General features: G+C 45.2%; 1 protein-coding gene across 3 annotated transcripts in view; it reads left to right on the forward strand.

Moving 5' to 3' along the window:
• Positions 1-17,900, forward strand: part of adka (adenosine kinase a) — a gene marked incomplete at its 5' end in the record, with an annotated part of 83,675 nt that overhangs the window by 49,950 nt on the left and 15,825 nt on the right. For all 3 annotated transcript variants that reach the window (XM_080848401.1, XM_080848402.1, XM_080848403.1), the window contains 3 exons: positions 4,351-4,521; positions 9,724-9,759; positions 16,604-16,718. In XM_080848401.1, the coding sequence (XP_080704527.1) occupies positions 4,351-4,521; positions 9,724-9,759; positions 16,604-16,718 (322 nt within the window). The remainder of the gene's footprint in view (positions 1-4,350; positions 4,522-9,723; positions 9,760-16,603; positions 16,719-17,900) is intronic.

Raw genomic sequence — 17,900 nt, forward strand, 5'->3', positions numbered from 1 at the left:
TGTAAACACCTGTATCCAGCTTGATTCACATCAGATATTTTCCAATCCGGACTTGCGAGGCTCCGCCATTTTCTATGAAATATTTTGAATTCACCGGGCTTCTGCACTACGTCAGTAACGTCAAACTCCAATTCTGACACACGCCGCGCTGATTGGTTACCGCCTGGTACACATTTGCATAAAGTTAAAGGTTCGTCAACTTTGATAGTCAGGCGGCGGCGTTTTTTGCTCAACAGATGGAATTTCGTTTCCATTCATTCCCAATAGGAGCGGCACGAAGTTCGTCTGTGTGTGAACGTACCGTTAGACCGATTTCCACTGTAGTTTAACACCGTCACCAACACAGCTCATCCACTAGGGGGCACCAGCCTGCTTCTTTGTGACGTGTTGGGCTAGCTATGGCTGTTGCGGAGGATTTAGGCTGGTAGGATTGGAAAGCCAGGGCTGTGCAATTAATCGAATTTCAATTACGACCATGGCTTCCAACGATTATGAAAGCGTTATCAAGATAAAACGATTTATGTGCCACTTTCCGTTTCTCAATCATGGCCTCGTTCGTTTAAAATGTAGCGCGCTCATTTCCTTTACAGTGGAGTGTTTTTCACCATTTAAGACATTACCTCCACACACAGCCAGCTTTCATAACACACACACACACACACACACACTTTCTTTCGTACAGACACACAGATGCTCCTCCCAAGATGAAGGCCACTTAAAGGGCGATAATTGGCGTGTTTGACAGGAGACGCACACAAACATACACACACACCTGCGGATCAGAATAAAGAATCTGCTCCTCATATCTCTTCCAGATGCTGTTGTGCATTATATTAGCCGTGTATACAGTTTTGTGTGTGTGTGTGTCTGTGTGTGTGTGTGTGTCTGTGGGTATGTCTGTGGGTGTGTGTGTGTGTTCTCATGTTTAACAGCATCACTTTTCTGTAGCATCTGTTCCTTTGCTGATGGGGTAAGCAGACTGTGTAACTTATTCAGGCAAGTCAACAACAGTTTCTGCCCCCTGCCTGACAGTACACACACACACCACACACACACACACACACACACACACACACACAGCTTGATGTGGATCGTTGTCTCAATGTCAGGTTTCTTGCTGTCTTTTCCAATCAAATCAAGTCATTTCTTTCCTGTGTGTGCAACAGCAGGTGAGAAACTAATTACGTGTGTGTGTGTGTGTGTGTGTGTGTACTGAGGTATTCAGCAGCCCTTAATTGTGTGCTTAAAACAACAAAATATTTGTTAGGAGTTACATGCACACACACATTCTCTCACACACACACACACACACACACACACACACACACACACATACACACACATACACATACACACTTGTCCTTTAACGCCTGCCTGTGGAATGTGTGTGTTGAGTTATGAGTGGGATGAACGATGGCACCTTGGAACTTATGACACAAAAACACTTAAAATGCTCAGAACATTCTTCTCTGCTGGAAATCTCCCCCCTCACTATGTTTGTCCCCCCATCCCTCCCTCTCTCTCTCCATCTCTCCCTCCTTCACTCCTTTACATCTCTCTGTCTCTCCCTCCCTTTCACCACCCCTCCCTCTCTGTTCTTCTTTCTCTCTGTTTCTGTCTTTCTCCCTCTCCTCCCTCTCTCATTAACACACACACACACACATGCACACAGAGCAGGAACCCACCCACACATGAGGGAGCCGTGACAGCCATTGATCTTAGAGGGGAGAGATGGAAGGGTTCAGATGCCTTCATTGTTGACCCTAGGTAGACCCTGTGTTGGACACACACATACAGACACACACATACACACTCACACACACACTCACACATGCATGCATATACACACATCTCCACTCTCTTGTGGTTGTATGCGTGTGTGAGTGTGTGTGTGTGTGTGTGTGTGAGAGAGAGAGAGAGAGATAGAGTGAATAAGCTTAAGCAGCACTTAGCAGCAGCACATATGTGTGTGTCTGTGTGTGTGTGTGTGTGTGTGTGTGTGTGTGTGTGTGTGTATTTGTGTTGTGCGAGCCTGAGCTCGAGTGAAGGTAATGGACTGGGCCCATAACTCCATCAACTCCTCTCATGACTCTCTCACACACACACACACACACACACACACACACACGCACACACCCACACACGTATAGACATGCAAGCCTAAGTGGAGGAAGGTTAAGGGTAATGGACTGGGCCCATGACTTATTCAGCCACGTTACCTCTACAGCACTGATCTCCAGCAACTCTTTACATGTCTCTCACACGCACACACACACCCACAGACACGTTACCTCTACAGCACTGATCTCCAGCAACTCTTCCAATGTCACACACACACACACACACACGCACACGCACACTCACGCACACACACACACACAACTCTACAGCACTGATCTCCAGCAACTCTTGCCATGTCTCAATCACACACACACTCCAAATTAAATGTCCACTACTCAAGATTGAATTCAAACTTTTATAATTTTTTGGGAGTAAAATGTTAATGAAACTTTTATACAGATTGTGTTCATCACGATGCACGCCTGAAACAGCTGTTTGTACCTGTTTCTACACTTTTGTTTTCCCTTCTTGTTCAATTCTACACAAACCACTCGTGTCTTCATCGTCTGTTAGCGGCCGCTGTGCAGGAAGTTAGATCCCTCTGCTGTCTGTGTGCTGGTCATGTGGTCATGTGTGCATCAGGTCTGTGAGCTGGTCATGTGTGCATCAGGTCTATGTGTGCATCAGGCCTGTGAGCTGGTCATGTGTGCATCAGGCCTGTGAGCTGGTCATGTGTGCATCAGGTCTATGTGTGCATCAGGCCTGTGAGCTGGTCATGTGTGCATAGGGTCCATGTGCGCATCAGGTCCATGTGTGCATCAGGCCAGGGTTGCGACCCAGGGCTAATCTGAGTGGCCACGATCTGGGACTAACCCGTGTAGACTGGCTTGGTCTGACCTGAACTGACCACACATGAACCGCTGAATAGCCCTGATCCAACCCTGGTCGTTGGTTTGAAAGAAGAGTTTTTCCAGCTTCAGACAGACACTTTTTCAAACTCGCAAAAAAACACACACACCGACACATTCCAAACTCACTTTTACTTCTGTTTTTAAGGAAGACTGTAAGTCTAGTTTTGGGCATCTTTAATGTAATTAAATGTTTTGTTTCAACGCAATTAATTCTAATCTTAATTTAATTTTTGTAAAATAAATTGCTAAAAACAAAAAAATTGCTAAAAAAATATTTTAAAACAATTAAAAATATTAAATTGCTTTAATTGATGCATTGATACTGCTAATTAAATACATACTTTTAACCTAATTCCCACTACACTATTTTCTGTATCTGTCAAAAGAAATATACAAAATAAAAACGAATTAATAATGAACCATGACGGGAGTCAGTCTGACTCAGTCTCTTGACTTGTCTGGTCCTTGCATGTTACCGTCTGTTTTTACGGTGTGTGGCCTATCAGGTCAAATAAAGGGTAGCAGAAGTGCCATGGACAGATCCTAAAATTGATGGAATTTGATAAGAGATGAAATGTGGTAAAAATTGATATAGTAGAGATTGAGCAGAAATGCAGTTAAGATTAAGTAGATGATTCAATTATATTTATCTCCCTCTGGAACGAAATACTGTTTTCTGATTGGCTAATGGGGTGTACATTAAGTTCGTGGAACCGCACACCTTGGACGTAGTCCCAGTAGAAAAGTTAAATCGCCGTTCCATATCAATGCTCTTGAATGGTTACCATTGACAACCAACGTAACATTTTTTTTTTTGAAAAACAGCCGGTTCCAGACACTACTTTCTCTAACGGGAGCACTAGGCTTCAAATCAAGAATTCATCAGGTTATTATGCATATTAAATTTCCTAAACATAAAGGAAATTCTAAATAATAATAATAATAATAATAAAAACATTTTTGGATGTTGTAAACGGGAGATAAGCGGGATAACGGCCTCCGAGCTGTGCAGTTCTACGCTCCGCGTCGTGGTGTTCTTTGCCCCGCAGCGTCCATTAACTTCGTAGAACTGCACAGCTCGTCGGCCGTTATCCCTTACGTATACTTCAGTTTGATTTTGGGTGACTACAGATGACTAGAGATGTAACAAAGGGGATTTATAAAAGGGTAATAAAGTGTGAGTAGTGTTATAATAAGGTGTGCCTGGAGATTAGTAAAGATGTAATAAAGTGATTATAAAAGTATAATAAAGTGTGAAGAGTTATAATAGGGTTTGCCTGGAGATTATTAGAAATGTAATAAGGTATGAGTAGAGATGAATAGCAGCGTAATAAAGTGTGAATAGAGATGAATAGAGTTGTCTTGTGCATCTCCATAGGGTTTCTTCCTGACGGTGTCTTTGGAGTCCATCCTGAAGGTGGCAAAGCATGCGGCGGAGAACAACAAGATTTTCAGCCTAAACCTGTCAGCGCCTTTTATCTGCCAGTTCTTCAAGGACGCTCTCATGAAGGTCATGCCTTACGTGGACATCCTGTTCGGAAATGAGACGGTGAGTGAGTGTGTGTGTGCGTGTGTGTGTGTGTCCGTGTCTGCGTGTGTGTGTTTGTATGCCATATCATTATTGACACTCTTATGGAGGTTATGTCCGAGACGGTGTATGTGTGTGTGTTCATCTGTGTGTGTTCATCTGTTACAATGCCCACTTGTGTGTGTGTTTGGAGTCAAAGTTGGAGTGTGCATGTTTATATATCACTCCAGGTGTTTCTGAGGTAGCTGTGTGTGTGTGTGTGTGTGTGTGTGTGTGTGTGAGAGAGAGGTGGTGTGTGGACTAATTGAGTACTTTTCCTGCTTAGCCTCACAAGGCAGAGAGAGAGAGAGAGAGAGAGAGAAATAGGGAAAAAAAGAGAAGAGAAGAGAAGAAGATGGGGGGGAGGGGGTTGAAGTGTGTGTGTGTGTGACAACCTGCCAGAGACAATACCAGATGGGAATTATGCAGAGACAAAAAAAAACACACACACCTCACTTTGTGATTGCTGAACACCTAATAATAATAGCTTGTGTGTGTCTGCGTAGGCAGACAGGCGTGGATGCAGAGTGGTTGTACAGTAGTTAAGTAGTTTACAGGAGGGGTGAAATTGCACCACTAACATTGCTACTCGCATACTGAGATAGAGAGAGTGTGTACATTCTCGAGTCTCTTATTGTGAGTGAGAGAGAAAGAAATAGATGGCAGGAAAAGAGTGTGCGAGTGTGTGCGAGAACTCATATTTAAAAGTAAATGTTCATGGAGGTTGAGTGTGTCTATGTATGAGTGTGTGCTCTCCCTTGCTGTGCGTGTGTGTGTGTGTGAGACAGATAGCTCACCAAGTGGGCCTGAGGTGATGAGGGAGTTACTTGACATGCTCCCCCTCCTCCATCTCTACACACTCACACACACACCCTCTCTCACACACCCTCACACACACACACTCCCTCTCTCACATACACACGCATACCCCTTTCACAAACGATGTCCAATGATGTATCAGGTAAGAACATCATGGGCTAGATTGCAAATCTTCATTCACACCCAGTCTTCCGTAACAGTAAAGTAAGGGGGGCCCAGCTGTATTTACCAGGATGCTGCGGGCCTGAACCTCCCCGACACAGGAGCACATGCCACTCTTGTGAACGCATGCCACTCTTGTGAACACATGCCACTCTTGTGAACGCATGCCACTCTTGTGAACTGTCACGTCCCTGTCTAGGGCTTTGGGACATGACAAACATTTTTAAAACACAGCAGACAACGGAATGAAAATAACCTTGCATTTATTTGACAAATAATAGAATTAACTAAGGCTCAAAAATAACTAAACAATCAAAAACACAAGGCCTCGAGAACAGGCCTCCACAGCCTGGCGCTCTCTCCCAGTCTCTCACACCAGTGAGTAGCGTATAGTTGGTAGTGGCGCGGGCAAGGCCCGAAGCTGGGCCTAGTGGCAACAAGGTGTTGCAGTGGTGGCAGACAACAAAAATGCGCGATTCCCAAACCAGTCAGGTGTGATGGATCCGACTTCTATAGGCTAAATGGGATTAGAGCCCCAATCAGCTGCGCACCAACTCGCCTGCAAGACACACAAGACAAAACAGAAGCACAGGCAAAAATACATAGACAGACCCACAGGGTCGTAACAGAACACATGCCACTCTTGTGAACGCATGCCACTCTTGTGAACGCATGCCACTCTTGTGAACGCATGCCACTCTTGTGAACGCATGCCACTCTTGTGAACGCATGCCACTTTTGTGAACGCATGCCACTCTTGTGAGCACATGCCACTCTTATGCGTCTCAAAGTCTTCCAAGGGTTCCAGGTCCCAGTGGAGGATAATTGATTATTGTTGATACTGTAATGATACTGGGTTGAATATTGATTATTGTTGATACTGTTATGATACTGGGTTGCCAGGGGATAGATAAATGATTCAACTTTATTTTGCGCCCATTCTCACACAACACCATAACACTCAATAAATGGCTAGCAATGTGAGGGGGGAAACACACACACATGTCCTTTGCGTGTGTGTTCCTGTTGTTTCTAAAGCAGCCAAATTCACCTCATAGAATTCCACAGCCAGAATGGTTGTCTTTGATCTGTGTGTGTGTGTGTCGGAGAGGGGGGCGGGGGGGGGGGGGGGGTTGGAAGAGGACTTGAAGGCTGAGATGTTGTTGTGTGAATGTGAAGCAGTCAATAATTATCCCTCAGACACACACACACACACACACACACACACTCACATCTGTTTGAAGTGGCCTCTTATCCTTTAAACCTGCATCAGAATGTCTGGATGCTTTTGTTACCTTGATGCCCACGTGCCTCATCAAGCTGAAGGGCTCCCCCCACCCCCCCGAGCCTTGTTCTCTCTCTGCTGGGAGAACGTGTACTCCTCCGCTAGTCTTGTTCCCACAAGAGATTTAAACATGGATATCATGGCCTTCATTTTTTGCTTTGTGGGATTTAAGGCTGGCCAATTTGGCCCTGACGAGACACTGGCCATGAAGGGCTCACGCCCATCCTGCTTATACCCTGCCCCCCAACACACACACACACACACACACGCACACACACACATACAGAGGCACATATGCTCTCTCACAAACAGACACATACACACACAGAGACAGACAGACAGACAGACACACACACACACACACACATACACAGACACATATCCTCTCTCACAGACACACAGAGAGACACATGACAGACACACAGAGACAGACACACACACACACACACACACACACACACACACACACACACACACACACACACACAGACACATATGCTCGCTCACAGACACGTAGAGAGACACATGTCAGACACACAGAGACAGACACACACACGCGCACACACACACACACACACATATTGGTGACATCAACATTAACAGTAACATAAATGGTGTGTAAAGGAGGGGATAGTTTGGCTCTGGGAGGCTGGGATGGTACTTCTTGTTTTCAACTTGTTTATAAATGCTTGTTTAAGGAAAAGGTTTTAAAAGCCAAAAAGTCTCTCACTCTCTTTATAGATCTTTTTTTACATGTGAAGATTAGTAGCTACATCGAATTACGCACTGTGTAGAGGAGTGTTAGTGGTGGCAGCAGGGATTAAGGTGTGTTTGTCTGTGTTTCAGGTAAATCTTTGTAGATCTGCTGTTTGTTTCCCATTACAGTCGACTAGTTCTACTGCAGTCTCTCGGAAGAGGTTACAAACACACACACACACACACACACACACACACACAAACACCTTTAGGCCTGCAATTCCTGCCCCAGATTATTGCCATCTGCAGTTCTGCACGCACATGCACACACATACACAGGCACACTCATATGTTACTTTTTTTGACAAACTTATTGATCGAATTTTAATAGGTGGCGCAGTGTGTGTGTGTCTTTATTTGTGTTCATGCGTTTTGCCTGTGTTTGTGTGTGTTTTCTACACATTTGTTTGTGTATTTGTGTGCATAGGTTTATGCGTGCGTGCGTGCGTACGTACGTACATCTCCTACTTTTTCTGTTTTCATCTCCTCCTTTCTTCTATAGATGTCTCTATTTCTCTCTCTCTCTCTCTCTCTTTATATATATATATATATATATATATATTTCCCTCCCTCTCTTATGCTCCCTCTCTATTTTCCCCTCCCTCCTTCTCTCTCATGCATCTTTCTCTTTCTCCATCTCCCTTTCTTTCCCTCTCTCTCTCTCTATCTCACACTATTTCTCTGTGTCTGTCTGTCTTCCACATACACTCCACATTACAGCAGAACTGACAGAAACTGATGACTTATATTTATGTTGACTCTGTAGCATGAAGTGTGTGCGTGCGTGCGTGCGTGCGCGTGCGTGCGTGCGTGTGTGCGTGCGTGCGTGCGTGTGCAAGCATTGTCATGACCTTGTTCAGTTCTGTTTTCCAGTCCAAGAGAGGTCATTTCCCAGGGGTCATACTGAAAAAGGTCACACACACGCACACACAGACACACAAACATGGGAGGTCACAGTGACAGACCTTACTTAATGACATTGCTTCAGCATCTCTCTGTCATTCTCACTCTCTCTGCATGCAGACAGAGACAGACAGAGAGACCGACTGCAGTGTGTGCAGTGAATAGCCTGGATACCAGCCCAAACCCCGCCCACAACATTTTTGGTCTGGGAAGTTTGGTCTGGCTGTGTGCAGTTGGGGAGACAGTATCAGAAGGCAGGATTCTTTCGGACCAATCAAATTGTCAGGGCGGGCTTTATACGATGATGGACAGATTATCAACCAATGCTTGAGTTGAATTAACAGTATTCGAAATCGTACCAAGATGGCGGCGTCTCGGGTGCCTGTTAGTGGGAAATAATTTATGTGAATTATGCTATCTACATGACTTTTTTATGTCTACATTGACTCGGTTAGTTGTGTATGTGCAACACGAATGTTGCCGAGGATTGTATGTCTTAATTGAAGCGCTCTAGACCATTATTGTTAGGTCATTGCTAACGCACACCAAAAATAGTAGCTAGCTAGCCTAGCTAATAATTATAACGCGAGCAGGCATATCTCAACAGATATTGACAGCGCATTCATTTTGAAAGAGGAACAGAGAAACGCGATCAAGGCATTTGTCGATCAAAAAGATGTTTTTGCCGTCCTTCCTACGGGATCAGGTAAAAGTTTTAATGTGTCAGATGGTCATACTACGTTGCTCTGATTGGTTCTAGGTATCCAATTGAGCGAAGAGGCATTTTTTTCCCCTGGTTCGTTGGAACACGCCCCATAATCATAGCCCAATGGGTCAGTATCAGACTCATATTCTGACTAGAATTATGAGTATGACATTGTCAGGCTATGCAGTGAAGGTACCCTATCCAGTGTGCTTAATGAACATGTGACTGCAGTGTGTGCAGTGAAGGTACCCTATCCAGTGTGCTAAATAAACATGTGATTGCAGTGTGTGCATTGAATATACCCCCATCCAGTGTGCTTAATAAACATGTGAAGCAGTGTGTTAAGTGAATATACCCCATCCAGTGTGCTAAATGAACATGGAATAGAAGAACTGAAATTAAATTACCAACCTGACTGACTAAAGCATCAATGACCACTACTGAAGCAGAACACGGATAAATCAAACAGTTCTGCCCATTAACTCACTTAAACACTTATCTCTCGCTCTCTCTCTCTCTCTCTCTCTCTCTCTCTCTCTCTCTGTTTCTACAGGAGGCCGCCATGTTTGCACAAGAACAAGGGTTTGAGGTGAGTGGACACAGACAAATTCACACATACCCTGTGTGCACACACACACACATATATGTACCCACACACACACACACACACACACACAAAATTCACACATACCCTGTGCACACACACACACACATGTACCCACACACACACACACACACACACACACACACACACACACACACACACACACACACACACACACACACAAATTCACACATACCCTGCTGACACACACACACACATTTCTTCTTTCTAACCAGATCCTAGAGGATTGTTTTTCACGTGATAATGAAGTTCTTTTTTGAGCAGTGATTGATGTGCTATTACACTCCCTCGGCCCCCCTTGCAGTGGTCGTCATGGAAACCTGGCAGTTGTCATGGTTTCTTTGTTCAGCCGGTTTGCTGTCTCCCTCCTCTTGTTCTAGCTCTCTCTCTCTCTCTCACACACACAAAAACACACACACACACGCTGCTCACTCACACAATCTCACTTACACTCTGCTCTCTCTCTCTCTCTCTCTTTCTCTCTCTCTCTCTCTCTCTCTATGTGTTTGTTTGTGTGGTATGGTGCCTTTATCCCATCTCTGCCTACAGATGTCATTTATTGAATTTCTGAAAAGCCTATTGGCTTAAAAACTGCCTGTGTGTTTGTGGTGTGTGTGTCAGGTCATTTCCTTGTTGGCAGTAAAAGGACTCTTAGGCCAGTTGTTGAATGATGCATGCTCTTTCTCTTTGTCTCTCTCACACACACACACACACACACACACACACACACACACACACACACACACACACACACACACACACAGGGAGAAGGACAGAGATAGTGATCCGTGTAAGTCCGAGTGTCCACTGACTGGTGGTTGGTGTGTAAATCATGGATGTGAAGAGTGTGTGTCTAACATTGAGTGTGTGAGCAAGCAGGCTGTTCATGAATGTTTGGAGGGGGAGGGGGGGGGGGTCTCTGCAGTTAGCCACAACTCCTCAGACCAGTCAATGGCAGTTCAGTTCTTAAAGCAGATGCTTAGATAAAAGAAGCAGTCCTTATCCATCTCACCCTACCCCCTTTCTCCCTTTCTCTCTCTCTCTCCCTTTCCATCTCTCTCTCTTCTGCCTCTCTCTCTCTCTCCCTCCTCTTCTCTCTCTCTTCCCCCTCTCTCTCCCCCCTCTATCTTTCTCTCTCCATCTGCTTATCTCTCTCTCTCTCCCTCTCTCTCCCTTTCTCTCTTTCGCCCTTCCTCTTTCTTTCTCTCTCCCTCTCTCTCCCTCTCTGTGATGTGTGGGTGTGATATTCCTGTGCTGGTGAATAATTGTCTTCCAGGATGAGTCTAGGTGCTACACTACGTGATGTGAATACAGAGAGACAGCTGCCAGCCTTGTCAGCCTTAGACACCTCACAGGAATAAAAGGGGGGGGGGGGGGGGGGGGGCAGGTTATGGAGAAAGTGCTCCTGTCATGGTGTGTGAATATCTCTCCTACACACTCACACCAGATTTCTCCTGCTTACATACACATTCACACACACCAAACACACACACATTCTCCCTCTCCATATCTCTTTCTCTCTCGCTGCTTCTCTCACAACGTGTGTGCTGTCACACACACATACACACAGACTTCTTGAGTGAGGTCACACTAAGTTAGGTTCTGCTTTTCTCGATTTCTCAGAAACACACACTTCTGTCCAAGAACAGCTAGATCATCCACACACATTTGGTCTTCTGTCTTTAGTAAAGGTCTCATATGCTCACATACACACATACACACACAGTAGGGTTATTTACAAAGTCGTGTATATGTGTGTTAGACTAAGATTCCATTACATCAGTTCTCAGGCCATGTACAGACACACACACACACACACACACACACACACACACACACACACACACACACATCCATCTACAGAAACACTAACTCACGAAAACACACACACACACACACACTCTATTTCCCTCTCTCACACACACACACATCCACTGATCCATCCCAAAAAAACACCAACTCACATGAACACACACACACATTCTCTCTCTCCTTCCGTCTCTCTCTCTCTCGCACACACACACACACACACACACACACACACAAAATGTTATACCCCTTTTTCTGGGGGGGTTGATGAGTTCATTAAAAGTAGTGACAGCTGATCTACACATCAAAGCTTTGTGTGTAGTGTGCGTGTGTGTGTGTGTGTGTGTGTGTGTGTGCGTGCGTAGGCCCCCAGGCTAGTGTGTGCCCACTCCAATAGACAGGTTTCTCTGAGTATAGTAGCAAAAGGTCATGTACACCTCTTTACACACCCACACACACATGCATGCACTGACACACACACGCACATATATGAACACACGCATGCACGCACCCGACACACACACACAGATATGAAGGCACGCACAGACACACACGCAAACACGCATGCACTGACACACACACACACACACACAGATATGAACACACGCACAGACACACACACACACAGATGTGAACGCACGCACGCATAGACACACGCACGCATGCACACACAGACACAGATGTGAATGCTGAGTGCAACACACTCAAACAATATAACTAGCATTGAAATAACATTGAGGTTTAAAGACATCCATATAGTATCTGACTGAAAGTGTAAAAACGTGTGTGTGTGTGTGTGTGTGTGTGTGTGTGTGTGTGCAAGTGTGTGTGCAAGAGACAGAGTGGAAGTGTGTGTGAGAGCTCAGGGGATGCTGAGGAACATCTGCTTTTATCTGAAGTCTGAACACAAGTAACAGATCTCTTGACTTTTACAAGATGTCTGCACTTTCTCTTTCTCTCACTCGCTCTCTCTCTGTCTCTGTCATTCTCTGCTAGTATTATATTTTTCGAGGTCAGAAAATGACTATTCATTCCGACTTGGCACACACACCGATGCAGGACACCCACACACACACACACACACACACACACACACACCGATACCGATGCAGGACATTCTGAAACCCCACGTCTGGCCTTCAGTAGTACTCTCTTACCCATTCATCTCAGTCAGACCAGAATGGGAATTAATGTTTCAATTAGGGGCCTCATTTGGAGGATATTAGATATCCATCTTCCCCAGAATTACCCACTGTAGATTGTGTGTGAGGCCCTCTCTGTAGCCGTGTGTGTGTGTGTGTGTGTGTGTGTGTGTGTGTGTGTGTGTGTGTGTGTGTGTGTGTGTGTGTGTGTGTGTGTGTGTGTGTGTGTGTGTGTGTGTGTGTGTGTGTGTGTGTGTGTGTGTGTGTGTGTGTGTGTGTGTGTGTGTGTGTGTGTGTGTGTGTAGGGGCGGACTGGGGGGAAAAAGTGGCCCGGGAGTTACTGTCAGACCGGCCCACACGGCGCGCGGCCCACTAAGTACACGGCGCGCGGCCCACTCAGTACACGCAGCATTGCCCACTCAATGGATCGCACGTATCGACCAGTCAGTGGCCTACTGGGAAAAATACCCATACACTTAACATTATTTTGGATGATTACAAAGAAATTACATCATATATGCATATTTTTTAATAACATTTGGATCCACCAATTTGCCTGGATGGACACATGGAATAAAATGATACTGGCTATTTTAACACTCCAAGGTAGGTATAGTTTGCTAGATGAATAGTATCAGATCAGATCAGATAGTTATCAGATCAGATGGTTATACGTATAACTACAAAGCCTATTGGGCAGTACACTCAAAGCGTATTAGATTAATATACTTGAAATTAGTGCTGTCAAACAATTAAAATATTTAAACACAATTAATCACATTTTTTTGTCTATTATAAATGTCCCTTCATTCATTTTTTATCCATTTATCCATTTTTTATTACAGCAGCAGAATCATCAATCTAGATAACATATTAACATTGTTTATAATGTAAGTGTTGTGAAACGCAAGCTATACTTGGCCAAGTCAACACCTCTAGATAACATATTAATAATCTAGATAACATAATAACATTGTTTATAATGTAAGTGTTGTGTGTAACACAGTGATTTTAGCATAACAAACTAGCTGGTTAACTTATTTGACACAAGTTAATAGAAATGATAAGATTGCCCTCTTTACAACTACCACCATGGATAGCTTGCTCATCGATTGTAAGCAAGTGACTACGGCTAACATGTTAAAATAGATAATCTCCATGTTGACAATGTAGCACCAGCTTGCTTATTTTACCAGATCATAACGGTCTCAATTTAAGACATACCGTTAGCTAGGCTAGCTGTAGGGAACGTTACCTCATCTGTGAATAGCAAGCTAACATTTGGCAAGGACAACGCCACATCTTACCTTATCACTGTCACCAGTCGGTGGTTTTCCAAATAAAATGTAGGATAGAGTGATTGACATTTAATAACACCTAAAACAAAATTAGACTGACGGAAGAGCTTGACAGAGGCAGCGACGAGCTGTGCCTCATCCGTGTTAGAACTAGGGCTAGGGCTGACTGCACACGTCAAGGTTGCGTGCCCTGGCTGGGCGTGTTGCGTGTATGTATGCAAATCCAAATGTAAGAACCCTCTACCTCAATCGGCACAGCTGAGAACACTTCGGCTGTGTAAGAACCAATTTTCAGGTGTTCATTAATAACGTGGAGATATTTTCTTACGTTGAACATCCGAAGTCTGTAAAACACATTTAAGAAGTAACTTTTTTTTAAAAATCGAAAAATAGTCACCATGAGTGTGCAGACAGATCGCGAATAGGAGTATAAAACTCAGTCAGTGCTTCTCTACATTTGAAATTCTTAGAGAAAGGTAGAGTAGTGTTGACTTCAAAAAGTTAAATTAACTTGAACTGGTTTGCCTCATAGTGGTGGGCCGGTTGATGTTAGCAGTGGGTTGGTGTTTTGGCCCACCGGGGATATCCCCGGTATTCCCGATGGCCAGTCCGCCCCTTTGTGTGTGTGTGTGTGTGTGTGTGTGTGTGTGTGTGTGTGTGTGTGTGTGTGTGTGTGTGTGTGTGTGTGTGTCCACCCTGCTGCAGAGGGCTGTAAGACACCAGGAGCTCCTCCTCTGGTTTGCTTTGTGTCACCACAGGAGACGACACCAGAGATATTGAGTGAAAAATGAATGAGTAATCTTATCTGTATGCGTGAGTTAAGTGTGACCATATTACTCTAATGTGTTAGTAGCCTGTGTGTGTCTAGATGCGCGTGTGTATGTGCGTGTGTCTGTGTGTGCTTCTGTGAGTATGTGTTATTGCTGGAACATAGTGCCTGGTAGTGAAATCCCTGATAGGTTTGAGCAGATTCATTGAGAGAATGGTCTGTGATTTGTTTGATACGCCATTACATCATCGAGCCAATCAGCTCCACAGACCGAGGGAATCATAGTGTTAGGGTGGCCATGGTGTTAGGGTGGCCATGTTTGTCTCTCCTGATATAATGTCACTGTAATGTAATGATATGTAATCTAAATGGCACTGCAGAATTCCAGACATTTATTATTATTAGTAGTAGTCGTAGTAGTAGTAGTAGTATTATATATTATTATTTCTACAGACATTTATTGATTAATTAACTTAGATAAACTGAATGTCGTAAATTCAAATTAATTAATGAATTTAATCAAATTAATATATATATATATATATTAATATATATCAAACACACATACACACACCTCAGATGGTGAGAGGGAGAAGGAGAGAAGCGAGAGGGAAAGAAGTGAATGGAGCAGAAGGTGGTAGGGGATCAAAGATGGCGGGGGAGCGGGTTGGAGTAGAGACACAACACAAGCACAAACAGGAGAAGAGAAAAGGATACTGCCAGGAGGAGGAGGAGGAAGAGGAGGAGGAGAGCTTTAGAACTAGAGGAGGACCACTAAGGAGCATTTCTATATCACATCAGTTATCCACAAGCAGTGGTGTGTGTGTGTGTGTGTGTGTGTGTGTGTGTGTGTGTGGGTATGGGTGTGGTTGTGCGTGTGTATGTGTGTGTGTGGGGGGCGGGGGGGGGGAGTGTGTGTGTGCGTGCCAGCTGTAGCAGATGGGTTTGGCCTCCTGCAGGAAAACTCCACTGGAGAAAAAAATACCCTGCAGTCTCAGAGGAGGAGAGGAGGATGAGAAAGGAGGATTGGAGAGAAAATAGGGGAGGGATAAAAGAGAAAAAAGGAGAGAAAGAAAAAGGATGGGTAAGGAGAGAGAGAGTTTAGAGAGGTGGACAGAGATATGGGGAGGAGTGTAGAGAGGCAAAGTTGGCAAGAAGAGAGAAAGAAGGGATGGAGAGGAACAGAGGAGTGGAGGATAGATCACCTAGACAACAGCTGAGTCTGGCTACTGGCCACAACTTCATGTACACACACACACACACACACACACCAAACATGCACACACACAACCTCATGTGCACACACACACACACACACACACACACACCTTCTGTTCAGGCCAGCTGGGAGGTGTTAGGATTAGGAGATGCAGATGATCTCACCCTGCCTCCTCCTCCTCCTCAACACACACACACACACACACACACACACACACACACACACACACACACACACACACACACATACACACACACACACACACGCACGCAGACACATACTCATACACACACGCACACACACTTCTGTACCCCTTTTAATCAAGCACTCTTTTAGGCAGGGGCCTCATCATTTTGTAGTTTATTTTTGTTCCTGTCTCTTTGTGAGTGTGTGTGTGTGTGTCACTCTCCCTCTCATTCTCTCCTTTTCTTTCTCTCTCTCTCGCTCCCTCCCTCTCTTTCTATCTCTTCCCCCCCCCCCCCCCCCCCCCCCAAACACACACACACACACACACACACCATTGTCAGGACTCTCTTAGACATCCATGTGTGTGTGCTCCATGTGTGTACAGACTGAAGACATTGAGGAGATCGCCCAGAAGGCCCAGGCTCTGTCCAAAGTCAACAAGAAGAGGCAGCGCATCGTGGTGTTCACACAGGGCAAGGAGGGCACCGTCCTGGCCAAGGGTAAGAGGCACTCACACACACCCACACCTCAGCTTTGATGCCCTTAGAGCCATAACCATACACACACACACACACACACACACACACACACACACACACACACACACACCGATACATACACACATACGTGTTGTGTATGTCACGGTCATGGCCAAAAGTATGCCCCCACACACTTTGCCTATAACTGTGTGTGTGTGTGTGTGTGGAGTTATGGCTCTAAGGGCATTCCCTCACCTGTAAACGCCAGAACCCTGGTAGAGCCGTACCTCACTTCATCCTCATGGTAGAGCCATTCACACACACACACACACACACACACACACACACGGCTGATAGATATCCTCTGTGTGTATTACTGAAAACCCTGATGAGGGAAAAACACACTTTACCTCTCCTTCTCTGCTGGCACGTCTCTTTCCCTCCTCCCTCTCCTTTAGTCCCCCCCCCCCCCCCCCCCCCCCCTCTCTCACTCACATACACACACACACACAAGCACTCTCACACTCTCTGTGAAATGAATTCACCCTTGGTGGTGACCTCCTATCTCTTTGATGCGGAATTTGAATCGGAGGGGCTGTTGCCGTCGGAGACATCGCTATGGTAACTGTGTGGTGGGGGTCGGGTGGGAAGTGTGAGTGAATGGTGGAGAAAAGCATCACAGTTGTAGCTGATTAAACCAGCAGGGTCTGCAGCTCTGTGTGTGTGTGTGTGTGTGGGTGTGGGTGTGTGTGTTTTTGAGAAAGAGAGAGAGAGCAAAGAGAAAGAGAGAATGTGTGTGTGTGTGAGTGTGCCTGTGAGATAGTCTTGGGGTTTGTGTGTGTGTGTAAAATAATTGTTTGTGTGTGTGTGTGTGTGTGTGCGTGTGTGTGTGTGTGTGTGTGTGTGTGTGTGTGTGTGTGTGTGTGTGTGTGTGTGTGTGTGCACCTGCTACTTTCCTCTAACAATAGTGGGATTTGAGGAATAGTTTGGTCCGGTTAGCAGATGACGGATGTGGCTTGGATCAGGCCCGGATGCGCTCCGAGTCTGGCTTTTATTATGGGATGGATCTCCTTCAGTCTGCCACTGGGCCTGTCCATCTGTGTGTGTGTGTGTGTGTGTGTGTGTGTGTGTGTGCCTGTCCATCTGTCCGTTCGTATGTGTGCAGACCGTGGGTCCAGTGGAGTCCAGACTGTCTCTCTGAGC

This window comes from Sprattus sprattus (genome assembly GCF_963457725.1).
Source record: "Sprattus sprattus genome assembly, chromosome: 12".
NCBI classification, from domain to species: Eukaryota; Metazoa; Chordata; class Actinopteri; order Clupeiformes; family Clupeidae; genus Sprattus; species Sprattus sprattus.